Consider the following 27401-nt stretch of genomic DNA (forward strand, 5'->3'; position numbering starts at 1 on the left):
GTATGCCATAATGATGATGCAACTGAGATTAAAATAGTGACAGGTTGTTTGACCATCGCTTACAGAAGATTTTCAAAGTTTATTAATTAACTAATTATCTATCTATCTAAACTAATGAGATAGGGAGTCTTAGGAGGCGAGTAACATAATAAGCACAGTTTACTTAGTGCAGTATATACATACATCTTTACGGAATGGGTAGGTAGAGAATAAATCTCCCCAATCGCCATGATCCCTGTCTACTATTAGGTACTCCATCCTTATTCATCAATCTTCTTGTGTAAGCTCGTCGGTAATGGTTACTACTACTTTGCAATAGCCATTCCAAATATGATTCACTACCCTGTTCCCCAAGACAATGGAGACAGACAGGGTACACTGCGTCCAAGATCCTAGTTATAGGCAGATACATTACAATACCATTTGAAAAGCGCCGCCTATACCTAAAATCCATTATTCTTCTTCTTTCTCATTTCGCTCTTGGCAGAGCGGTCGTGGTCACAATGAGGCCAACGTTTTCCTCACAATCACCCACTATTTCTCTCTGTCGGCAGACTGTCTGGCACAGTCTGCTACGCGCTTTTCCACTGCTGAACATCTATACATATACTAAATAATACATACATACATACATATGATCACGTCTTTATCCCTTACGGGGTAGACAGAGCCAACAGTCTTGAAAAGACTGTTCAGCTGTTTGGCTTACTGATAGAATTGAGATTAAAATAGTGACGGGTTGCTAGCCCACCGCCTAAAAGAAGAATCCCAAGTTTGTAAGCCTATCCCTTAGTCGCCTTTTACGACATCCATGGGAACGAGATGCAGTGGTCCTATTCTTTTTTTTATTGGTGTCGAGAACCACACGGCACAATAATGTTACCAGAGATAGGATAAGATGGATTTAATACTATCCTACTAATATTATAAATGCGAAAATTTGTGAGTATGTCACGATGTCAGTATGGATGTTTGTTACTCTTTAACGCAAAAACTACTGAACCGATTACGATGAAATTTGGTATGTAGGTAGCTGAAGACCCACAATAACTTTATCCCTAAGTCCCTCGCGGGAATGATTATATGCGGATAAGTCGCGGGCGGCGTCTTGTTTAAAATAAAAATTCCTCGAGTGCCTTCGAGTAATTCTGAATTTCTTCTGCGACTGTTAAAATAATAGTTATTTATATAATTGTCGACATTCATGGCACTAGTTGACCGTGCAGCCAGCCAGTGGCGATTTACCCACTTAGCTACGACATATCCACACATAAGGAGGTAAACTAACAATACTATAGAAGGATTACTTGAAAAAGACGAAGTAGGCCGGTTAACGTTGAAAGTTATAAATTTGCCGTGTGGTTCCCGGCAGCAATACAAAAAGAATAGGACCACTCCATCTCTTTCCCATGGATGCCGTAAAAGGCGACTAAGGGATGGGCTTACAAACTTGTGATTCTTTTGTAGGCGATTGGTTAGCAACCTGTCACTATTTGAATCTCAATTCTATCATTAAGCCAAATAGCTGAACGTGGCCATTCAGTCTTTTCAAGACTGTTGGCTCTGTCTACCCCGCAAGGGATACGTGACCATATGTATGTATATATCTTATAAATTTGAGATTCTTATTTTGGGCGATGGCCCTGACACTATTTGGATCTCAATTCCATCATTGAGCGATTCAGCTACACGTGGTATTTCAGTCTTTTCAAGACTGTTAGCTCTGTCTACCTCGCAAAGGATTATATGCCTGTACTTACATAAAAAGAGCTTTCATGAGAAGAGTGCACAGTTGCAATTTTTATGATTACTTATTTCTGTCTGATTTTTGCGGGTTCCTAATTCGCCTCATCCGTCACTGTGCTTCGTATTCTGAGGCCTGGTTTCCAATTTCTATCTTCAACTTCTTCTTTCCACAGTGTGCTAGCCCATCGCCTACAAGAAGAATCCCAAGTTAATTAGCCTTTCGAATTAGAATAGAATAGATTTATTTTCAAAATAGGATACAAGGTATCACTTATTGACGTCACATCACTTAAATCTAATTATAACTACTACCGCTTCCAAAGCGGCGGAACAAACTACATTGCAGCATTTTCATCGGACGTCAATATACAAATATAGATCGCTTAAATCTAAATCATGGACGAATGCACATTGTCTACATTAAAAAACATAAATGAATGTAGAACTAGTTATTTCAATACGAATATTTCGTCAAATAAATAAAGATAAAGATAAAATAAAATATGTACACACTGTACAAATTATGTCAATTGTGAAGGCTTTTCCGGTTAATAGTATGGGAACCTCCTTTCTACTCTCGTTATTCTGACACTGGTACAGGAACGGATGTTCAAGGTATCGCAACATTGTAAGAGCACAGTGCCCTCGCCACAGACCCGTTCCGCAAGACCAGTACGAAAATATGCCGAGTCGGGAATCGAACTCCTTATCGCTTACGAGATCGGCACCCACGAAAGGACAAAACCTTTTTGCTGTGACAAGAGACACGTTGAAATAAAAATTACGAATGTTATATTAACTGGAGGAAGTTTTTTTTTTTTCAAACGTAAATTTTTTAAAGAGTATTTTACTTTAACTTTGTTTACCATATTTGAATGAAATGAAACTTTATCTATTAGCGTCCCTAGCAAAACTATAAGCCTTCGAGTCTTATGTATTGGATACGTCTACCCCGTAATGGATAAGGACGCCGAAAGCATTTCCCTTGATTGACTTTTACAATTTGGGCGGAGAGAACAGGAGCTGGCGTCGATACTAAAATAGAACTAGAGAGAATGTGCCCATTTCCTTAGTCACCTTATACAACTCCACTAAACAGAAATTCAATGGTGCTTTCAATCACGAAATAAAAGGCTTTTTAGGAAAGCAATAAAAGTTTTGTAACGCTTATGTTATATGAATTTTCGAAATAGCAAAACTATTCCCGTTACTAAATCATGAAACATTCAGTTCGTGATATTTGATATCGCGGAGTTCATATTTATTCATCCTCCATTGCTGGGATTTGCATTTGAATAATTTTAGTCATTGTTGGTACTCAAATCTCTAGTTGCATCTGGATATCTCTAGGTCGTGATCGAACAAGATGTTGTGTGTGTATACACACACACATGTGTATGTGTGTTTGTGTGTCTCTAGTTATTGAAATAACGACAAATAATGTTAGTTATAGTAAAGTTCTTGCTGTGTTCCTTACTGCGAGAGAAAACATCGTGAGCAAACCTTTACAATTGGACAATTAAATCTAATTCCGCGATTCAATATGGGTTAGGAACCCCTGCAAATTTCTTTAGTCAGACGGGAATCAGTTCGTGTACCTGACTTGCTAAATTCATGATCGTGTCTTGGTACCCAGTTCCTAGATCTTTTCACTTGCTACATCTTCATTGCAATAATGCTACAAATTAATTGCTCTATTCGCACAACTACTTCTTGTCGGTTTAGGATGGATACCATCTTAAACCGACTGCCATCTCGTCTTGATTGGTGTTTGGTAGGTGGCCAAAGCATCTCCTGAGCCGTATGTAACCTTTTCCCTATAGTGTAAAGCAAAGTTTATTTGCGATCACCTACCCGCCTGCCCACCGTGACTGGTGTAGATTCCCCCTATTTCTGAGGAGGCCTTAGTCCAGCATAGGCTGTTAAGTTAAAAATCGCTTTCAATAAATTAATAACCAAAACAAAAAAAAAAATGCATTTCACATCCACAAAACGTGGACGTCCAGTTTACATTCCTAGTTGACACCGGAGCGAATGTATCAACAAAGTGATCAGACAATATATCACGTGTACATTGTAATCGGTGACGTAACGGTGATCAGGCTATGTCCACAATGTTGTTGAATCAATGTCAAGGCCGGCGAAGCAACAGTGTTGTGGTTTGTTAACCTGGCCCCATTACCAACCACGTGGGTTTGTTGGTAAACTGTCTTCTCGTTTCCTTCTTTGCTGAGGATTGCAAAGTAAGGTTGTGTAAGCACAGGGTATAATTGTTTTGCAAAGCTATATACCTGAACGTGGCCTTTCAGTCTTTTAAAAGACTTGTTGGCTTTGTCTACCTCGCAAGGGATATTGACGTGATTATATATATGTATATAACCACATTGTATCTTGTCCGGCACTTGAATAGAATCCATCTCTTTCCCATGAGTGTCGTATAAGGCGTCCAAGGAAATGGGCACATTTAGAAGAGAAGTAGAGAAGAAAAACATGCGTGTGCCAGCTGTGTCACTTTACGTGTAGATTGTAAAAGCCAATCAAGGCTTATAAATTTGGGATTCTTGTTCATAGTCGATGGGTTAACAACGTATTATTATACGAATACCAATTCCATCATTAGGTCATTGAGTGACGGTGAGAAGTGAATGATTTATTTGATGACATTTAAGTGAAGGTCAGAATCGGGGGGATTCTACACCAGTCACGGTGGGCAGGCGGGAAGGTGATCGCAAATAAACTTTGCTTTACACTATAGGGAAAGGTTACATACGGCTCAGGAGATGACTCGGCCACCTCCCGTACCCCAATCATCAAAGTTATATCAGTCAAATCAGGACCATATGTATGTACTGATGTAACTCGAAGAAGTGTCATCACAGTGTGACCCCGAATAGCTTGGTAGGGTAAAGGAAGGTAGACTATATTCACGTAAACATTTACAAGGTATCTTCATATAAAGACTTCGTGCTGTAACCATTGACGATTAAATGTCAAGAAATGATGCAACATTGTAGTAGTTTGTTGATCCTGGCAGAAATAAAAGGTACTCAATACCGCATGTGTTCACTTTTGAACTAGGTTAGTAGTCAATTAATCGTCACATTGATAAAAGTAGGTACTATATTATACTAAGTAACAAATAGTTTAACTGAGAGATAAGACAATCTATTTATCAATCTAACGAAAAATTGATACATTCATACATATGATCACGTTGATATCTCTTGCGGGGTAGTGAGAGCCAATAGTCTTGAAAAGACTGAAAAGCCATGTTCAGCTGTTTGGCAAACAATGATGGAATTAAGACTTAAAAAGTGACAGGTTGCTATCACTATTTCAATCTCAATTCTATAATTAAGCTAAATAGCTGAACGTGGCCATTCAGTCTTTTCAAGACTGTTGGCTCTGTCTACCCCGCAAGGGATATAGACGAGACCATATGTATGTATGCATGTATTTCCTTATTTTCATCTTACCTCTTAACATTCGCCCCTGTCGAATCCCCCAGTTTTTATTACTTCCGTGTCACATTGTATCCACGAATTGATCACTTTGATTGAAATCACAATGTTGCAGTTTCAATGTCAAGGCCAGAGACGCAACAGTGTTGTGGAATGTTAAAATGATCCCATTACGGAACCACGTGGTTTTTGTTATGAAAAAAAATGAATGACGTAATGTGGCCCACATTACGTGGAGAAATTTCTCTAGAAATAAGCAAGTGCCCTTGTACTAAATTTCTCTTTAGATTAAGTTCTTTTATTATTATTTTTTTTACTTGATGTACATAAATTTATAAATAAACAATAATAAGCTGTGGACTTAAGGCGGGAGTTGCTAGGCGTTTCTCTAACTGCGCAGATTGTTATTGTTGCAGATACTTATAGTTAATAAGTCTCTGCTATTATAGGCGATGGGTTGACACGATCTCAAAATTTCAGTCAACGACCATAATTCATTCATCATTCAGGATGATTGTATTGACATTGTATGAACATGATTCGATACGTTCGAGATTAAATAAGGTACGTTACGAGCGCGTTTAATACGCGTATGTATTTGCTGTAAAAGTACTTCTATTGATAATTATGAACTGACTGTATCCATAGACAAGCATTGCACCCCGATCTCAACGTTGCAATCACGTGCTTTTGTTGACAATTGCCAAGATCGACTTGTCTACAATTAAATCGAGTTAGAAAAAATGTTGGCTGTGATACAATGTGTTGCCAGTATGAATTCTTTTCATTGCGAAGGTCGCATTACAATGTTGGCGGTTATTGGCTCGAAAATGATTATTTACCACGTGGTTTAATCTATAGCCATTAATCAAAAGAAACTCTTCCGTTACTAAGTGACTGACACAATAATGCAGTGTCGAATCTAGTTCTTCATTTGCATCCAACATAAAATGGGTCTAGACAGCGACCTTGTTATGTTTTTTTGTTTCGTGGCTTCCTCTGATTCGCTCAAAATGTAAAAAAACTGCCAAATTTAATCGATGTTCTTAAAAAGGGGATTTTTATTGAAATTAAAGTTTTGAATAATATAAGAGGCAAAGTATGAAGAACATTATGCATTGGACCGATAAAAATTTGACTATTCGATCTTTGATACGAAGAACAAGAAGAAAGAAAAAGGAACACATAAATTAAACCTAAAGCTATTCTGCTTTTCCAAAAATGCTGTGTATGCTGTGCTATTTTATCGTAAAGAAGCGACAAAAAGGCACCACTTAACACTTCATTATCAAGTCGTCTAAGTGAAAAATGATTAATACACTTCTAAGAGATTATAACGTCTGAAGTAGAAATTGATTTATCGTGATACAAATCATGACGGACTATTCTTGACACTGCGGGTTGCGCGCCGTCCATTATCTAGTGTTGTTAGACTATCGACATTAAAATTGTAGACACAATCGATACTTGGCTTTTTATGTAATTAGTAATGCTATGGATAGAGTATTTGCTATATATATATTGTTTTCATCTCAGCACTTTTCCAGTTGTATTCTCCAATGTTGTTGTGCTTCGAGCTCTGAGGTCTACTTTCCGACATTTCTCTCTCAACATCTCTCATTTCTTTGTAAAATTTTCGACATCGACAGTCCATTGACACGAATCTCATATCATCTTTCACGACGACAAATCAGGATGTATCTATTTACGAAGTTATTGTATAGTTACTCATATTTATGTTAAAAGTTGCTAACCTTTCACCTAGAAGAGAAATCCCAAGTTTATAAGCCTATCCCTTAGTCGCCTTTTACGACATTCATGGGAAATATATGGAGTGGTTCAATTTACCGGAAACTACCCGGCAAACAACATCGTCGACAGTATCTATAGTAAAAACTATATAGCCCGTTTTAGATAAAACTATCGATATCTCAACAACACTACCACAATCAGTCAAAACTGCTATGACGTCAAGCAAATAGGTAGTAATTAGCATGATTTTTATTGTAATGAACGTAGCCTTTCGTGATTTTATTAATTTATTCTAACAGTTCTGCTGTGAGATCAGAAAGAAAGCTGTCATTGACATTACGAGTAGTTTCTGTTCAGATAATGAATCTTTGGTTTTGTTTTAAGATATTTTAATGTTGGCCCGAAGCGACCAAATGCTTGTCTATCGGTGTTTTATAGGATCCATTTGGCGTATGCAGAGGCACTGTTTCAGCCAACAGAACCTTCACCATTCTACGATCGGACTACGAGACGCAGACTAAAAATTGCACACTTTTTTCGTTGCAATACCAAAAACTCGAAGTAAACGCTTCAATAGTTCGTTTTTGGTTCGAGAAGCTAAGGTGTTGAATAACTACCTGCGTTTAAATATTCCCAGACAAGTACTGTCCGCGAATATTCAGAAATAGAATAAATGGGTATCACTTGGATATCATCGTCACATGCCTAATCCAATATTGAATAAAAAAAGATCTGATGCAAATTAAGAGAACCTGTTTAAGGTGTGTCTGAAATAAATCAACACAGCTATTCTATGTGACATTTACTTTTATGTTCATTTATGTGTGTTTTTACCTGAATTTATCCATAACATTATTAACCTTTTTTGTAATGAAACACTTAACCTATGGCTCGATTTCAGTATTTTAGTTACAGAATTAGTGATGAACCTCAAGTAGTACCATAGGTTCTTATTTCGAAGAATTCCTACGTTAATAAAGCTACAAGAAAAAATCTAGTTAAGTTTTAATACAACTCTCATGCCCGCGTGTTAGAATGTTTTCCATACTTTAAATATAGTTGATCGAATATAAGTATTTTCATTAACTATACGTTAGCTGTTACTCTCACGAGAATATGTATCTACATTCTACGTTAATTATCTCCATAATAGGACTAACAATTGTATTCCTACATCGATTTGCAAACAATACCATCTTGTATCCCGTCTCTTGTCCGGTCTTTGGCGTGATGCCACCATCCAGTTAAGTCTCGACAGATGCTGAATATGGTCTAAAAAAAAGTTGTAAGACCAATGAGGTCTGTAGGCATTTAATTTGAAGCCTTGTGAGTGATAAAGAAGTTTCAATTTAATCGTATATTTATTACTAGCTGTTGTCCGCGGCATCGTCCGCGTGAAAAGTACCCTATAATATTTTCCATCATATATATATGGTACTTATGTATGCAAAATTTGGTGGACATCGGATCAGTGGTTTTGATGTAAAAAATTGATAAACAAACATACTTTCAAATTAATAATAGTATTGATGAGTACATCCGCGTAAAGCAAATAGAATTTCTATTCCCGTAATTTCGGGTAATCCTCTCTTAAGTAAACACCTAGCCTAGACCACCTAAAGAGCCTACTGCCATGCTTTTTGTGAGATGTGTTAGTTAATCTGACAGTGTTTCCTGTATATTTAGTTTTTATTATTTTCTCTACTAACTCGGTTTATAAGAGTCATTCAAGGAAAAGGCCTATGAACTTATTAACTTCTGAAGCGATGGGCTACCTGTCACTATCTCTATATCTCAATTACATCCAGCTAAACGTGGCTTATTAGATATGTCTATCAGGGATGAACAGGTGATATGGAGGTATGATAAATACATTTAATTGCTTTTTGCACCACAGAATTTTTAACGTAAAGAACGAACTCCCCGGCTCCCACAAAAAAAAATTACATGCACTGCCTATTCCTAACAAGCCCTTGATTTTTTTTTTATTGTAAGTGCCATATTCACAAATTCGCCATCATAAAATGTTGCTTACAGATCTGAAAAGTGGTCTTAATCTACTCTGACCACCTTAACGAACAAATCGACTACCACAGTCTACGTTTCTTGATCTTTGCCGTGACGTCACAGCCCGTGTCTCGGATGACATGCGCGCGCGCATCGCCCGCACTGTCAAGGTGGCTGCAACATTGTTGCAGTTTCTTGCACCATTAATTACTGCTATTTCTTGCATCGCCTTCCAACGTGCAACCGACGGCATTTTTTGATGTTTCATATACCTACTAATTTAATGCTCCATCGATGACATTCGAGTAAAAGAAATTATACGATTCTGCCTAATGGTTTGTGTTTGAGATCTATATTTAGATACCGTTCCGATGACTTTAATGCTGCGAGACGTGTTTTGCGCGTGATAAGATACTGGTTGCGTTATTACAAATGCGTTTGTTTCGGTTCAAGTATGCTGGTGGTGTAAATAAAAAATTGGCAGAATATTGCGGTGTTTTTCTTGTTTAGGAATGATAATGTTAGAAATTGCTCTTGGGAATATTCATGAAGTTAGTAGTTTGTTCCGTCTGATGATGAGACATTTTATGAATAAGCCATTTTATCGTATCATTCGCTCAGCCTGCCCCTCCGGGATAGGGGGATAATTTTACATTATGTATTCAGATTTTAGATAAATAATATTTTCCTCGTGGCGTTAGTCCCAATTTTGTTCCCACCTATCTGGAACTTCGGTCTCAAAACTTGAAGGTTAAGTCAGGATTTTATACCAAGCATCTGATATACGCAATCTTTGCAGGGGAACTTTACTTATATCGGCTTGGTTATGTAACAAATCCAATATGGGTTAAGTAACAGCTGGATACACATCGAGGTGCCGGAGTATGCAGGATCCTCGAAGCTTTCCCTTACCATGGAACATAATAATTTATCCTAAACTTATGATGCCTAATGTAAGTTTACCTTATGTACAAAACGCGGCCATATTGCAATTTGTGAATAGGAACCACAAAAACATTTCGTGAGAGAGAATTTGGTGCGGGGTAGTATGAAAATATTTAAGTACTAATAATAGACGTATATAAATTTAATTCCTCAAATAAACTTACATAAATATAAATTCACTAAATATGTGTGTAGTTACAGAGACAGGTTGGACACTTAATACACTTATTATGAAGAGGAAATGAAGGACAGAAGTACTCATAGTTGGAAGTGTTTCACCTTCTGCGGTTATTATAATTAACCTTATCATCAGGGATTTTATGCTTACAACAAACGGTTAGCTAATACAAAGACGATTAAATGCTTCGATCATACATATATATGACGCATGATAGGTTAACGTATTTACTTTCTTATATATACATAATCAATCGTGAAGAAGTTTTTTCTAGGGATAGATTAGCTTAAAATGAAATTAAATAGAAATAAAAAATATTTATTTTCAGAATTCAGTTGCTAAGTATGTGTTTCTTACAAGGATAACTTTATTTGATTTGCTTTGTTTATTTTATACTTATAAGAAAATCCGTGGAGTAGAGAGGGAACCGTGGAGAAAGGATTTTACGTCACTATCCTTTACCAGATGAAAACTGAAAAATTTAAATCCAAGTAGTGACAGGCAGGTTACACTTTTTCCTACGAGTACAATATTAGTATAAATATGGTTCATTTAGTTGTACCCATTGAGTTAACGTTTCATTTGTTACTCCGCTTTGCTTATGGCGTACGAGATAGGCCGATGTTTGACCTTTGGAAAACTGGCGCGGTTCCAACCTTATAGTAGCTGTTACGCGCTACATTGACAGACTCTCTTATCCAATTTGATATAGTAGTAGTAAAAGATTGAAGATTATAATACTTTGAAACATGACAGCTTAAAAATCAACCGTGCATCTTTAAATCATAATAATTTATTGAGTCAGTTCTACTTGTATTCTAAATGCGAAAATGTGTAAGGAATTGTGGATTGTGCATGTATGTTTGTTACTCTTTTACGCAAAATCTACTGGACAGATCTTGGTGACTTTTGGTACACGGGTTAAATATAACCTGGACAAAACGTACTATAATTAATGTTATAGTTCCAACTATAACATTAATTATAGTACTTTTTATCCCGGAAGTCTCATGGGATCGGAGCCCTGTGGTACAGCTAGTATTCCTGTATGTCTCAAACTTACTTTAGAGCTAGCCCATTTTTCCGAGTATATTTATATACATTGCGTAGATATTTGTCTTAGAATACGTGTATTTGCAATTAGTTATACATATGCATGCTTATAAATTATACAATATCTCTATACATATTACAAAAGCCTTCTTTACTACTTAGCACTTTCGAAAATCAGTGTAATCTTACATACCTACAGACAAAAATAAAAAAAACAAATTTATTTTTCATTTTTATTCTCCTGCTACATTTTAGTTAAAACTACAAAATGCAAAGACACAATACTGTTTTATTTCACACATACGTTTTGTATCAAAGAGACGCGAATGAGACAAATGTCCCTTTTCCAGTGCGGTTTGCGGTATAGTTATAAATCTGAGCATTCGATCGGCTATCGACCGCTAACGATCCATCGGATCCTTTAAATCAATGGGATCTAAATAGATTGCTATGTTGGCGCGTTCTCAATTGCCTGATTAATTAGTCTCTTAGTGGCTGTTGACCGCGACTTCGTCCATCGGTGCGATAAGTCTCCAAAATAAGGATATTAATTAATTGTTCACAACCTAACTCTTTTTACGATATTATTTATCGCGATTTCTTCCAAATGGTTAGAATAGTAAAAACCGAACTATAAACGAAGCTATTTTCCAATTAACATACATATTATCACGTCTGCAATTATCCCTTGCGGGGTAGACAATAGACAGAGCCAATAGTCTTGCATGGCTTAATGATAAAATTGAGAATAAATAGGGACAGGTTGCTAGCTCACTGCCTGCATGAAGAATCCCAAGTTCCGACTCTTTCTCTATTATTTAATAGTAGGAGGCATTGAATGAAGTCACGATTCAGATTATTTATTTATAGTAAAAATAAAAATGTAGACAATTTATTAACTACATAATTATGCGATGTCTGAATGCGAGCATTAATTATGAAAATTCATGCATGCATTGTAGCATTGCGATTTGCGATTCTTCTTAATCAACTTTCAATTTCATTAACTATACTGATAAAAGTAAAATGCATAAACAAAAGTGCCCGAATTCATTCCCCGGCAACGGATAGTTTTATTTTTACTGCTTTTTATTTTTAACATGCACGCACAGCTCGGTCTCTCAGGTACTGGGCATGTTAAGAGAGTTTGCTTGCCACCTTTTAGATCTTATCGTGCTCATGATCAGACAGGTGATTTAGTGTTAACTTAATAATAGCTGTTAATAATAAACAATTATTAAAACAAAAAGAATTAAGATAAAACAATAGCGGATTCATGGTGACACTGTCTCTATAACCTTTGAATGGAAGTAGCATTTCAGATAACGGAATCAATGGTAACATAGTATTACATATTATTTTGTCAACAGAAGACCCCTTGTTCTACAATACATGAATGTTGACTTTGATAAGACACAGTGTGACTGGTTAGTGCTTGCATAATTTAACAATGAATAAAATGTTTATCGTATTAATCGTATGCTAATAGATAGTATTTAGTACGCAGAAATGTTACGATTTGTAGATTTTATTTCTTGCTTTAGTATAGGACACGCCATCATGACATCTTGGTCGGATCAGTTTTTTATTTGTTTGAATAAATAAATCACGGAACTTACATTAAAGTATTAAAGTAATAAAAATTATAATATGTCTCATGCGCGTCAAAATCAATCTTTTACGACATCCTTGGGAAAGAGATGGAGTGATCCAATTATTTTTTGTATTGGTGCCGGGAACCACACTCCTGATTTGTTTATAGTTTTAAAATCATTATTTTATTTAAAAATAAATAATGAACACTGCTTATTACCCAGAGGTACAAATATCTTTTTAAATGTTACATTGACATGACTGTAATATCGTTATTTCATGAGGATACGCTAACCGATCAAGTTCAAGAATACGGCTCGCCTTGTCTCGCCTAGTAGTCTGTGACACTAATTGGTCTATTCCGACAAACCGCCATAATAGACGCCGACACGTTACCACAGCTTCCTAACTTACCCGACATCCGTCCAACCAACCTGTTGCTAGGAGATGAAATATATATATATGTATGATATGACTCTGTGCCTCCAGATAAAAAGGAATGGATGGATTCCGATTTCTAATATTTTTTTTTGGACAAATTACACTGATTTGGTTAGCCTCGAAGTAAGTTCGAGACTTGTGTTACGAGATACTAACTCAACGATTCTATATTTTATAATAAAGACTTATATAGATAAACATCCAAGACCCAGGCCAATCAGAGAAAGTTCGTTTGTCATTATGTTCTGGCCGGGATTCGAACCCGGGACCTCCGATGTCACAGACAAGTATACTACCGCTGCGCCACAGAGGCCGTCAATAATAAATGTTTGTCTACTTTTCCGTAGCCGAAAAGCAAAACAACGTGTCATTAGAGATATTTTTTAAATGCGTAAGGTTGTCAAGTATTTGGTTATGAAGTGCAAGTTATTAGATTCGTCTACAGTTGAAGTAGCTAATTAAAATACTTATTCACGCTTCAAAGTCTGTCAAAGTTTCACGTAATAAATATCGCGTCATATAAAATATCGTTAAGCATAAAAGAATATGTAGATTTCTTTAAAGTTTTTGGGAGGTTTTGGAGAGTTTCGAAAGAGGACATGCCTAATCTCTTGAAGGAACTATGAAAGACGAAAGTCTGGAATGGCTTTATATATATACCTATAATTTACGATGAGCTAGCAACCTCTTAGTATCGAATCTAAAACAATTTTATCTATGATTTTTTCTTCTGACAAACAATTCACGTGGTTTCCGGCATTTAAGAATAGAGCTATTCCATATCTTTCTCATGGATATCGTTAAAGGCGACTAAGGGATAGGCTTATAAAATTGGGATTCCTATCTTGTAAGCAATGGGCTAGTAACCTTTATTTTTTTAATCTCAATTCCATCGTGAAGCCATACAGCTGAAAGTGGCATTTCAGTTTTCTCGAGGCATTAGGCATTATGTAGGCTCTGTCTACCCCACGAGAGATATAGACGTGACTATTATGTATGTAAGGTTGTATAGCTTTACGAGACAATTGTTGTCATTCCCATCTTTTTTTATTACCAGTTTAGTTTTCTTCAACTGTTTTTCTTCGAAAACCAGGTTTTTTTTTAATTATTTTCGGCCAGTCTTGTAGAATGTCTAATTGTTTTTACTATATAATTTTTGGCCAACATCTTGCGGCCATTTGCCGTCTTATTTTACACCTGTCGACACCTTTATGAAATTAGGAAGTTAAATTTGGCCTACTTTACTTTGTTTTATGGTTCATCGTGGTATGAATGGTATGTTCCTAACGTTCTGACAAACTTTTGTTCCCAGCATATTGGCATTGTAGCCTAAGTCACACATAATGAGTTTAAAAAAAAAATTAATTCAGTTAAATAGCAAAAAGTATGTAGTTAAAATTTTACCAGAAGATTTTAGATTCAAGAATAGGAGCACTATAATATTCTTTCCCATGGATGTGGTTAAAAGCGACTAAAGGAATAAGAACCTTCATCTTGTGCAACTTTTACCATTAGGTTATGGTAAGGGTAGTGTTAGGTTCTCCTGCAAAGGTCGCGGCGGACAAACTAGAATCGCTTTATGTAAAACTTGACTTGGGTCAAGGCCATAAGGCGCACTCAGGGCACCTCTCCTCTATAGAGGTGAAGCTGTAATTTTCCACTAGGCTTATTCTTCTTTTATAATTCTTACCTTTTGTTAGACAGACAATAAATATTCTTAGCAAATGAAACATCTCAATTACGCGACGCGACATCTAAAGACAAAATGGAACAAGCTAAATACACAATGCGTTTAACAATAAAACTACATTGTTTGTACGCACACATTATAAGTATGTCTTATTCTTTCCAGGGAAGCCAAGTGGCAATAGACATTTAAAAAATGTGAATTAGGTTGCTAGCCCAGGACCTGTAAGAAAAATTCTCAGTTCAAGTTTTTATTATTTGCCTCGTTTTATTTTCTGTCTCCAAATGACTAATACACTTATTGACTTTGACCTCGGGACCCGTTTAAATAAATACTGTTCTCTTGAGGTCAAGATAAACTGGACTGGGATCATGACTATCTATAAATAATTCAGCACGTGGTTAGTATGTATGCGCCCTAATCTAACAGATTATTAGTTGGCAGGCAATCTATAACATAACGTGTGCTAGAATAAACTCACATACTAAGGACAATCAGACCCGCCCAATTAATTAAATTCCGATCTTGTAACGCCGTAATAAGATCTTGTTTGGATTGCATAGTAAATGTTTGTAGTGTGTGTGTGATAGTATTACGTTACCGATTTAAATATGCATCGTGACGACATTGTTGCACTTGTTGAAGTTGGGTATTTCATTTTATAATATATCGCTTCCTTATTCTCGTAATAAAATGGATGAGTTGGATATAGAAATTTCTCAGAATAGACATTTCGTTCGCGTTATTCGTAAATTGAAATAAACCATTCAGATAAAATTCTTTATTTCACTCGGAAAATATATAACCCTGTAAATGGAATCTTTCTGTACCATATATGTATGTGTTCCCATGTTCTACTTGCTATGCCTTGGGGCCCAGAGTGCGTTTTTCGATATTTCTCTCTAACGGTTTTTTTATTTTATTTTTTATTTTATTTATTTCTCAGATCTTTTGAGAAAAGAGTTAACAATTTTTATGGTTGACGTTGTCTGATATCAAAATGTTGGGGTAGTTCTATTCCACTAAGTTCGTTTAGTGCTCTGTTGTCTTAATATAGCTCAGTCAGTTACAATGAAATGATATATTCACCTTCAATTGTTTCGCGTTATGTAACTTATACAGCGATTATAATTGACCTTGCGCGTAATTATTACTGTAAAGAAAATTAAACAATTTCCTCCACGTGGAAGTGTGGAACAGGTCGAAAGATATTACAAGATGGCGTGAAAAGATTTCATGAGGTTGAAAACACGCTCGTGTCATAATTTTGTCTAGCAAGATCTATACTCTGCGTTCGCTTTAAAGCCATAGGATTGCAAATGTAATACCTATATACTTTTTATTAAATTAATTTTAAAAGATTCAAGGATGTAAAAGTTGTTTTCCTGCCTCAACATCGTTGCAGTTTTGTCTATACAAATTAGTGGTTTCTGTGCTTACTACGTCGAAAAGATTTGGTGCTGGTTTGAGATAACGTGATGAAACGACTTATTTTTTTCTGTTAGGTACACATACAACCGAAAACATTTTATGAGGTTAATGTTGCGTCGGATGTATTATATTAGCCTCCTAATCCATGATAGTGACATGATAGTGATAGAAAAAACGTGTGTCGTTTTTTAACTTTCTTTGTTTAATTTTCATACCTTTTTATAATACAAATTCATTATAAGTACGGAGTAACAAATACGCGGTCTGGGAATTGAAAAAACCAATATGTAGGTACGTTAGAATGCAATACCGCGTTATTCAGTATAATTAAACTATCAAGACCATAGATATCGCAATAAAATGACAAATTATTTTATGCTCGAACATAATGATGTAATTTAGAATTTTCGATATACCTACCTAGAATATACAGGTGGAATTAATATTCGTAAAAAAAATTCACGCCATGTTTTGACTATGAAACTAAGTTGGCTTCCGTAAAAATATATAGCAAAACAAGAAATAAATTTTTAATTCCCTGTAGTAATATCAATCAGCTGATCAACCAATTTGCATGGGAGAGTAATAATTATTTTTTTAATTTTTGTTATTTGTTTTATTGTAAATCTACTCAGTTTCACTATCCGAATATGCTGTGAAAAAACATTGAGAAGACACCGTGTATACAACACATAACTGAGCTCCAGTGTCTTATAAGTACACAATTAATGTTATTAGCTACGATATTGCGAATGTTAACTTTATTTAAATAGATCTTAGAAGTTTTCACAATTTAGAAGCTCATTGTTATTTTGATAAATATCGGTAAATAGTCTTTATCGAAAATTAAAATAATGTCAATTTATGTGTTGTTATTACTAAATGTAGGTATCTACTGTTAAGTATTCTAGGGTTGCTAACTTTACAAAAAAAAAAACGTCACTTTTAAATTTTAGTGTATTTTATTTCACATAGAATTAACGCTGCGCGTGACTATTGTTCACTCTTAAGTGAAATCAATTTCTTTCTTTATTAAAGTTTATTTATATATTAATTTACACTTCCCCAGCTCACTGGGTGGTCCACCAATGGCGTCTGTACGAGCGGTCCCTGTGTTCCCTCCTGCAAGCGAGAAAGGACTACTCGATGTCGTGTTGTTCCCCTCGCTACGTCATCGCGCCGGAGTACGCGCACCTTCTACCTCTACCTCTGACGACGCAGAGGCCGTCGCCGCCGCCTGCGCACTTGTAGCGGTGCGAATCTGCGCCGCGACAGGTACTTATAGAAATTTTAGATAGATTTAACCTGCAAAACTTGTTTGGTTAAGTTTTATCTAGAAAGCGCTTTTATCGGTACATATCTGCACCGCGACAGGACTGTTGACCTGACCTTACACCAAAAATACAATGAAAAGAAAATTGCAAAAAACACAAATAAAAAAGTGAGGTTTAACGCTTATGAAAACTACATAGCTCAATCAATCTTTGGAAATATAACATACTTAAGTAAAATAAAAAAAACTACATACTCGATGTCGAGTTGTTGTCGCGCCGAAGTATGCACACCTCGTACTTACTTCTGACGACGCAGAGACCGCCGCCTGCGCACTTGTAGCGGTGCGAGTCTGCGCCGTGATACGTTTGACACCGCACAGCTTTAATTTTAATACAAATAAACATATAATTTAGCCCCTGAGGATAGGCAGAGACAACACCTTTCCACTAGCTACTATTCCTGGATAAATACGTGACTAAGTAAAAGGGACTAGACTAATGCCAGGAGGATGTGTAGTGTGTCAATGAGTGTGCGGGTTTGTAACTTTTTTTTTTAAAAAATTATACGTCTTTATTTTGCAAGTTTCGATTCACGTTAGCTTATAAGTCTAAATATTTTTTTTTAATTTAACGTGTTTATTTCTCACCCTAACCATCTAATCGCGGCCTTCGTGTCTTGCGACTAATGTCTACCCCGTAAGCGATAAAGACTTCGTGTGTATTGTAAGTAGATTTTATTTTTATAAATAAACGACGCCATTGTATTTTCGTTCAATGTCAACAATTACAGGGCCCAGGTGGCTTCCGATACATCCCATCGTACCTAATTGCTTAAACTCTGTAATCAACCCTCGTTCGAAAACTTAAAAATCATAATAAAAAGTAGTTATCTCAAAAACTGCGTGAGTTTGAATGTAACTTTTTACCAAAGATAAGAATTACTTAGCCTTCTTTGAAGATTATATAATTTCAATATAATAAACCAGTCTTACTGAGTATAATAAATGTTCTTCGTATTGTGTTACAACTAAAAACTAAATTTTTTGAGAGTACTAAACCAACTACTAAATTCGACTGGTGACACTGGCTACCCCGTAAGGGATAAAGACGGGTTCATATAAATGTATGCATTATCCCTTATGAACGGACGGGGCGCAATTCAGTAGTAGAGACTAACAATTAAAATAACAAGGTGTGAATAATAATAAGTGCTCTTAAAAATGTTGACCTTTCGAATGCTTAGAAATGACTATTCTCACCATTCTCTATCATGTGTCTATGGACATGTGTACTGCCATTATTTCTTTAATTTTTTTTACACGGTAGGTTTTTGTTACCGGAATCGTTTTACATCTACATCAGATGTTTTAGGACTAATCAGTAGAGCCAGAAAGCACGCGATTATAACACATTTCGTTCATAACGCTTGTTTTCCTTCAGGATTTACGTACATATAGTCACGTCTATATCCCTTGCGAGGTAGACAAAAGCCAGCAGTCTTGAAAGACTGAAAGGCCACGTACAGCTGTTAGGGTTATGATGGAATTTACATACATATATATAAAAACGCCAATATCCCTTGCGAGATAGCCAACAGTGTTAAAAAGACTGACATGTCGCGTTCAGGTGTGTGGCTCAATGATGCAATCTAGATTCAAATAGTGACAGGTTGATAGTTCATCGCCCAAAAAAAAGAATACCATGTTTAAAAGCCTCACCCATAGGCGCCTTTTACAATATCCATGGATAATTTCCGGGAATCTCACGGCAATTTCCAAAGTGTATGCTTTTAATGCGTTTAAGAGACAAATGATGAAATCTAATGAATGTAATGAATTTATCATACCGAAAATATGTCATCCCTTATATTATTGAGGTATTTACACGAATACTCACCATACCATAATACAGGGTTATACTATTCATAAATGTTCGATGCATCCTTTATGCATCAGACAGCTTCACTCCTGATCCATACGCTCGCATCACTTCCACGGGGTAATAAGACTACCAGCGCAATATATAGCTATCTCCTATTTTCACGCTCGTAAACTCACGCTAGAAAGGGACGAAACATTTTATAGCACCCCGACGCTTTTCGCAACAAAAACTTTTATTACTGGCCACTCGTAAATTACGTAGTCGTTCCGTCTAGCTAGAGAAAAAAGAAACACGTATGAGCTAATGAATGAAAAACATTTCCCGATAAATTAGTTATTACGGAACGACAATTATTACTTCTATAACGGTAACATTCTTATCATTTTAAATTTAAATACGAAATTAACAAATGGTTGATATTATTTTTAAATTTTTTGTTCCAAGGTTCCAGCTGAATAAACAAGAACAACTGAATATTGATCAAAATATTGATCGGCTTATCACATGTAACCAAATGACCTACCACAAGTTGACATCCATTTGAAAATGGAACAGGAACGAGACGGCGGTCGTAAAAATGTCTCGAGTGTTGATCACAATATCGATATTTGTTTTTTTTTGCCAATCCCAATTAAAAGTTCAAATTCCAACAATAATAAGTATTTACCTGACACAAATTTGCCAGATTGAAAATAAATATGAAAGAGTGTATTAGCGTAAAATATTTTTAGTGTAACATTGTTATTCGTGCCAGATGGCTTCGTACTCATATCCAATAACTACAATCGATGAATAATATTTTATAACCTTAGTATGTTACAATATGTGGTTGTATAATGGATTAGTTATAACCATTCAACTAGATACAGTATTACAAAAAACACTCGCCAAATATTCGCAGCAAATTTGGTTGATGAAACACACAGCAGATTAACGTCATAATTTTTTCAAAATATTATATTTCTCTTATGGGTAGGTATAGCTGTATAAACGATAATGAAAAGTCGTAATTTTAAATCGTCTTGTTTCATTCTTAGTTCGTGTACCTAGTTACTATGTAAAATTTGGCCGCTGTTTTTTAATACGAGTAATAATATAATGTGATGTTCATGTGTTAATAATAAATTATTTGCAAATATCGATAAAATGCCATCGTTGCGTCTACTACACTACGAGACGCGTCGTCGGCGAGTCGTAAAACTTTTCGCGCGTAAACGTCACATCGGCTCCTCTAGCAGCTGCAGCGCTGCGCAGCACTCCTTTGTGTAAGCCAATGTCTAATAACATTATTGATTTATCGCTGAGTTGACATGAACACCAAAAAAATTCCATAACTGCCCCGGTTGCGGCGTGGGGTCAATGACCGAATTAATTTTGTAGGCTATTTATTTCGTTTTGTATTTTTTAAAGAGACGGAAATAATTTTGCGTGTCGCCTTCACCATTTATTATTGGTGTTTTGAATAAAATGTATTGAAATATAATACGAGTAGAAATGAAATTAAGAAAATAAAAATAGGACTAATATCCTATTTTTTTGTTAGTGTTTAATTTTCTTGCAATTCGGTAGAATTACTGACTGAAATCTATTAAAAGAAAAAAAGTAAGAAATAAGACTGTAACTTACTACTTCTTCTACCAGTTAGCAGTAATATTGATTTCATTTATTTAATTCCGAACCACTGGGAAGACTAATATTTTACTTACTAGCGACACGCACGGTAAACATTTATAAAAAAGACTGTGTCAACCGTCGTCGTTTAATTTTAAAGATCTAAGCATACATACCAAAAGTAAGATGGGGAAGCGACTTTGCTTTATATTATGACGTAACGAAGAATTTCATGTTTGTAAGTTCGTTCGACTTTTTTTTCAGTAGGTACAAAGTAGAAAAATAAATCCAAATCATTATACAAGTTTTGTACTTACTTAGTACAATATGACGCCTCGTTTACAAAAGCACGTATGAAACTTAACTACCTAACTCTATTACTGTACAAATAACATTTATTACATCACTACAAAGACTTTAAAGCTAACAATTATTACTCAATATATTTTGATCTTTTCTTGTATAGAACTAGATCTCTATAAAATCTAGCCAGACATTCATCCCGCCCGTCCTCCCTCGTAAAACGTACCTAAAATAAGCCATAAAATATTGTCTGAGTATTTAAATTTATCTTTAGTGCCAGCCAGGTTAAATGGGTCTTCGGAACGCGCTTTGTCATTTTAATACTGTGGCTCTATAAGATTAGATGTCTTAGTCGCGTAATGACAATAAATTAGAATGACTAAAAAATTATGAATGGATGAATGGAATTAATCACAGAACAGCTTGTATGAAGAGGGTAATGAATGTGAATAAAGCGAAACATGTATGCAGGGTTCGTGACAAGTAAATATGCAGTCTCTGCCTGCCTCGCCTGGTAAGAGGCATGATTTAACGAATTATAATTTCCATATTGCACTTCATGCCTTATTTCGGAATGAGCACACAACTATTTAGGGTGTTTGACACCAATCTTTAATCGGCTTTCGTCCACAGTGCAGCTTAAAATACTAAAGTTCTTTGAGTATATATCCAGAAATTAAGATTCGATGGACAGACTGAAGAACAGAAGCAAATGGAAAGCAAAAAATTGGTCTTGACAGAATTGTTTATTAAAGCTTCTGAGTTTATCTTGATCCAGTATTTTTACAGTGCTCACGACCAGCAGAAATGGAGGGCCCATCGTTGAAAAAAGGACGTCCGACTAAGAAGAATAATTAGTTAGCGAAGCCACAATATGTCTATCTAAATACCTATATGAAATGGACACTGACTCATTGACTGTGATAACGCACAAACCACACCGCTGAAACCAGACACTAAAAATTTTGCATCTAGGTCCTTATTTTGTCTAGGGGTGAGTTAAGGGAGTATTTCTCTTAAATTCCTGCCCGGAAAATAAATTAAACTAAACTAAAAAGAATTGTAGTCAATAATAAAATGTGTTAATGAAACAAAACGATGTCTGAATGTCTGAATGAACAGTAACGATCACTTGTGACATGATTGACATGAGTTATGAGAGGTTACGATTGGCCCATTAAGTCATTCTGTCATCATATCAATAGGGACGATGACGTAACAGCTTTAATGACGTCACAAGCCTCTTAAAATTGTTTCGTCTGATGTGAAAGAAGTTAGTCCTGTGGTTTGTAGCCGAGAAGGAATTCCTGTGCATCGTAGAGGGCGAAAGAAGGACAAACACAAGGCAAGCGAGAGTAAAATATTTGTGAATTCATTTCATGATTCGTTTACAAAGTACAGATTACTGGCCATGCCGCCTCGCTGCCAAGGTAGAAGGGAGAGGGCGAAGAAATCGTGACCAGACGTCGCGAAAGATGATATACGAGGATATTGGCTTAAAACTGAGAACATCAAAAACCGATCGAAGTGGAGAGTAAAATGACCGAAAGCGCATCCCGGGCTCCAAGTATTGCGGTGGAAGAGTGCTAATTCCCAACATGCAAAGATGGGAGAGAGATAACATAAACATTTCTTTAGTTAATTCAATTTCCAAAGCAGATTTCAGAAAATTGGAAACATATTTAATCAGTTAAGTAAATGTTGAGCATGTAATAAAACAAATTATCCTATAACAATAAATTTGTGTCCATACAAAGTGTTTACTATAGTTTTATGAGACTGATACAACAATGGATTCAGTATTCAAGTTCGTTGATCTTGATCTTTGTTTATTGACGGACAGAAAGTATAACATTGTTTTTATATCTACCGGCTCTCGTGGGACTATCCATAAATTAGTGTTATCCACATGTAACACCCAAGCCAAAAGCACTTAAATAAAAAAAAAAAACAAAATTGGTTTTATTGACTCATTTCAGCAACATATTATGTACATACATCGTTCATATAAAAGGTGTTAATACATTTTCTAATCTGGTCCAACGCTCAGCCATCCACCATCAAACTAAGAATAAACCTGTATCTTGATTGGTAGAAGGCATCACGGAAGATCCGGTAGGATGTAATGATGTTTGTTTATTTGAGTTGAAATAAATGTACACTGATTTAATAATTCCCAAACTAGACGAATCTGTATTCTGGGAATTATTTTGAGTTAACACAATAGTTAACTAAGGATAGAGTTTTATTAATATGTATAATTGAAGATAAACTTAAAACTATTGCAATAACGCTCTAGACCGCCTTGTGGTAACAATTTATGTACAACGATGTGAACATCGTATATATTAATAAGAAAAGATACGTGGACTAAGTATATTAAATAAATTTCCGTGTCAGAGTAATTTAATGTCAAAAGCCACTCTTTAATTTTGAATTTGACAACACGTTTTGTGCAAGGGTATATTTTTAATATTTTATTGGCCTTATTATACATAATACAGCTAATTACTTCAAAATGCCGTGCAGCAAAAACAGTCATATGTGGTGGTGTAGAACATACCAGGTCCCATTTAATAGTCTGAATTAATGCAAATATTTGCAACAACTTTCGTCTAAATGACGAACCTTATTACTGCAGTGAGGGCTGTCCATCCGTGTTTAGATCAGACAATCAGAGGAAATCGAAACCCAGCTTCCGAACCAAATTGAAACAGGTAACTTTGGCTATCCAATCCAAGTTTCTCAGTTAGATTCGGCTTTACTATAAGACCCATCAAAACTACGGATTTTCTTCACGTTTGTATCTAAGGATGTATTAGCTTTTTTGGGTTTTCATATTACTTTACTAGACTAAAAAAAAAACAGATCTATTTTGGTAATCTATTTTACTCCTGAACATAAGGATTGTACTTTGTAAGAGCGTCGGTGGTCGAATCAGTAAGGCCCAGGTTCGAATCCCACCCCGGCCATGTACCAATGACTATTTTCAAAGTTATGTAGGTACATCAGTTTGAATACTAACAGAAGCTCTTACGGTGACGGAAAACATCGTGAGGAATCGTGCACATTTAGGCAACCGGATGTGTAACCATGATTGATCCAATACGGGTTAGGTTCTTCTGCAAAGGTTGCGGAGGCCAGACGGGGGTCGCTTCGTGTAAAAACCTGAGTCACCCAATCCAGGATCCATGGTAAAAGGCATCCCCCATTCTCCCCGGGCTCACCTCCAGAGTGGTTAGGATGCAACCGGGACTAGAGCCAGGAGGAAGAAGATAAAGATTATACTTACTAATAAAAAAAAGAATGATGTTTGATACATCTACGCGGAAAACCTTGAAAATTGTGATTATATCATTCACATACCAAACAGTAATTAATAGTCATTATGAAATGAAATTGCGCGTATTATTGCATATTATGTTGTTTCAAAAATAATCCCTATATATTTATTTCTAAGGCTCATATTTGTTTGTAAATATTGTAATAGCGTACACTTAAATTGTGGCTTATCGCGCAATTGTCGGTCAAAGAAAGTGTTACAAATTAATTCATATCGAGGTTATCTGTTTAACTAAGAAACAGAGAAGATACTGTGTTGTACAATTGAATGTCTGTCAGTTGAGATATGTCTTCCCCTTATCAGAAACCGATTAATAATGTTGTATGTTACGTTCCTACTAATAACGCAAAAATATGTGGTTTGGGGGTTGATTATATTGTGATAATAATATTAGTTATTTCAGAAATCTGAGTCTTATTTGACACGTAGGCAGATGTTACATTTGTAATAAGAGGCGTGTATAATTAATAAAAAAATATAAAGGAAAGCGGATCTCAGTCGCCGAAGCACTAAGTTAGAGGGAATGCGCAAAGATGAGTGAGTGTGAGTGATGTAGGTTCTTTATGTGATACGGTGCACTAAGAGAGGGGATTTCCAGGTATCCCGCGAGATTAGAAATTGACGGGATTTTCGCTTTACGTGAACGAAGCCGCGGACATATTCTATATTATCTCATTATATAAAAAAAAAATATTTTACACTCTTGAATTAATGCGATTGTTTAAAAAAAATCCTCCGCGAACAAAGCGCAGAGCAATAATACTACAAATTCCCACCCGATTTACAGCCAAAAGCGTACACTGTAAGTTTATGGGGTCTCGCTACATCCTAACACCATAACACTTATGTTGTGCTTAACTTTTATTATTTCTTAATCCGTATCGCCTTAACACGGCCAAAGAGGACACGGGTGTTAAAGTGATGTTAAAATTTGATGAACAGGCACAATGTAGTCTTTCAAACCATACAGCTGCAGATGAGATGTTCTCGTATACCTCATATAATAGAAATAACTTTTGTAAAAAGAGAACCGCCTGCAATCGATATATCCCCATTTGAAGTCGGTTAACATGCGTGATACACATACATAGTATCACGTCTTATCCGGTAAAATAGTCAAAAAATAGTACTTACCACGATCCTATCATACTTATAAATAAATAAATAAATAAAATAAATAAATAAATATATACGGGACAAATTACACAGATTGAGTTAGCCTCGAAGTAAGTTCGACACTTGTGTTACGAGATACTAACTCAACGATACTATATTTTATAATAAATACTTATATAGATAAACATCCAAGACCCAGGCCAATCAGAAAAAGTTCTTTTCTCATCATGCCCTGGCCGGGATTCGAACCCGGGACCCCCGGTGTCACAGGCAAGCGTACTACCGCTGCGCCACAGAGGCCGTCGAATACTTATAAGTACATACTTATGATAGGATATTTTGCTACATACCATATTCATCAATCTTTTCAGGCAAACTCGTTGGTTTAAGATACTTTTAAATTGAAACATTTAGACGTATAGCAATTTAAAAACCATTTTCATTTTCAGAGTTCATAAGATGTCAATTAAAACGTCAAATAAATATTCGTTTTATTTTATAAAACTCCACGGTATTTATACTACAACCGGTTTTATTTGTGTTCTTAATTGTATTCGTAAGAAAATAAAAACATTAAAAAGTTACAACTTAATTCAATAGAATCGGTTATTTTTTATTTTGCTGTTTTTTTTCCTCATACATACTTAAATATAATCACGTCTATATCCCTTGCGGGGTAGACAGAGTCTATAAGTAGTCATGAAAAAATTTCGTCTTGAGAAATATTGTGCCAGGCTAACAAGATATAATAAGATAATAATAATAAATCAAAGGCAAATAAAATGTGTACTAAGCCATACGATTTTAGATAAATTATTCAGATAATCTTTTGTAATAACGGTGATCTTAATCTAATTAAATCCTCTTACAAATCTCATTAATACTATTCTAAACCGTAACTAACAGTTAAAAATGTGATTTGTTAACATTTTTTCACGCAATAAAAATGCCAAAAAACTTCATAAACTAGTCTCCCTTCCTGGCGGCTCGTAAATTTAATAGCATACGTTTATGAGTGTCACCCAAAGTCACCTTTGAGGACCACATGCGCAGATGTGATTAAACCATAGACTAAAATCCAGCTAGATCATGCATGCGTAGAAGAACAACAGAATTATTAGCAGACATTCAGAGTCGCAAATTTGACAAACACATTATGTAAAACTTTAACAGCATAAAAATTTATTTGAGTATGTTATTAATATTTTTAGCTTTTTTTTTGTAACAAAGAAAATTGATTTTAGTGAGATGGTTTTTAACAGTTCAATGCTATAAACGTAGTACGCGTAACAAATCACGAGACAAGGTGGTGCCCAATGGACCTTTTTAAATCTGTTTTATTCGATACCTGTTGTGATCATTACAACAAAGTATAAAATTGTTACAAAGATCATGTATGTAATGTAATGGTAGATGTTGAGAAATCAATAAATTATCGTGTTGCGTAAGTATCGGTCAAATGTGCTAAAATAAATCTGTTCAAAATATCGAAATTTTCTCTCATTTCGCTTTGTTTAATTAGTAAGCAATACGCCTTGACATGCTTGGTTTTCATATATTTATGGTGAACTTGCGGTAT

At 35.5% G+C, this 27401-nt stretch overlaps 1 protein-coding gene across 3 annotated transcripts in view; it reads left to right on the forward strand.

The window, feature by feature from the left end:
* Positions 1-27401, forward strand: part of LOC106130043 (protein doublesex) — a 121610-nt gene that overhangs the window by 73636 nt on the left and 20573 nt on the right. Inside the window, exon 5 of one of the 3 annotated variants that reach the window (XR_001228479.2) lies at positions 17364-17501. The exons of 1 other annotated variant lie outside the window; for it this stretch is intronic. Coding sequence is in view for 1 of the 2 variants with exons in the window: in XM_013328803.2 (XP_013184257.1) it covers positions 17364-17545 (182 nt within the window). In the remaining variant the exon portion in view is untranslated. Of the gene's footprint in view, positions 1-17363; positions 17570-27401 lie in introns of those variants that run through there. One more of the 3 variants, XM_013328803.2, reaches the window with a different exon arrangement.

The sequence above is a fragment of the Amyelois transitella genome, chromosome 18 (assembly GCF_032362555.1).
Source record: "Amyelois transitella isolate CPQ chromosome 18, ilAmyTran1.1, whole genome shotgun sequence".
In the NCBI taxonomy this organism is placed as follows: domain Eukaryota; kingdom Metazoa; phylum Arthropoda; class Insecta; order Lepidoptera; family Pyralidae; genus Amyelois; species Amyelois transitella.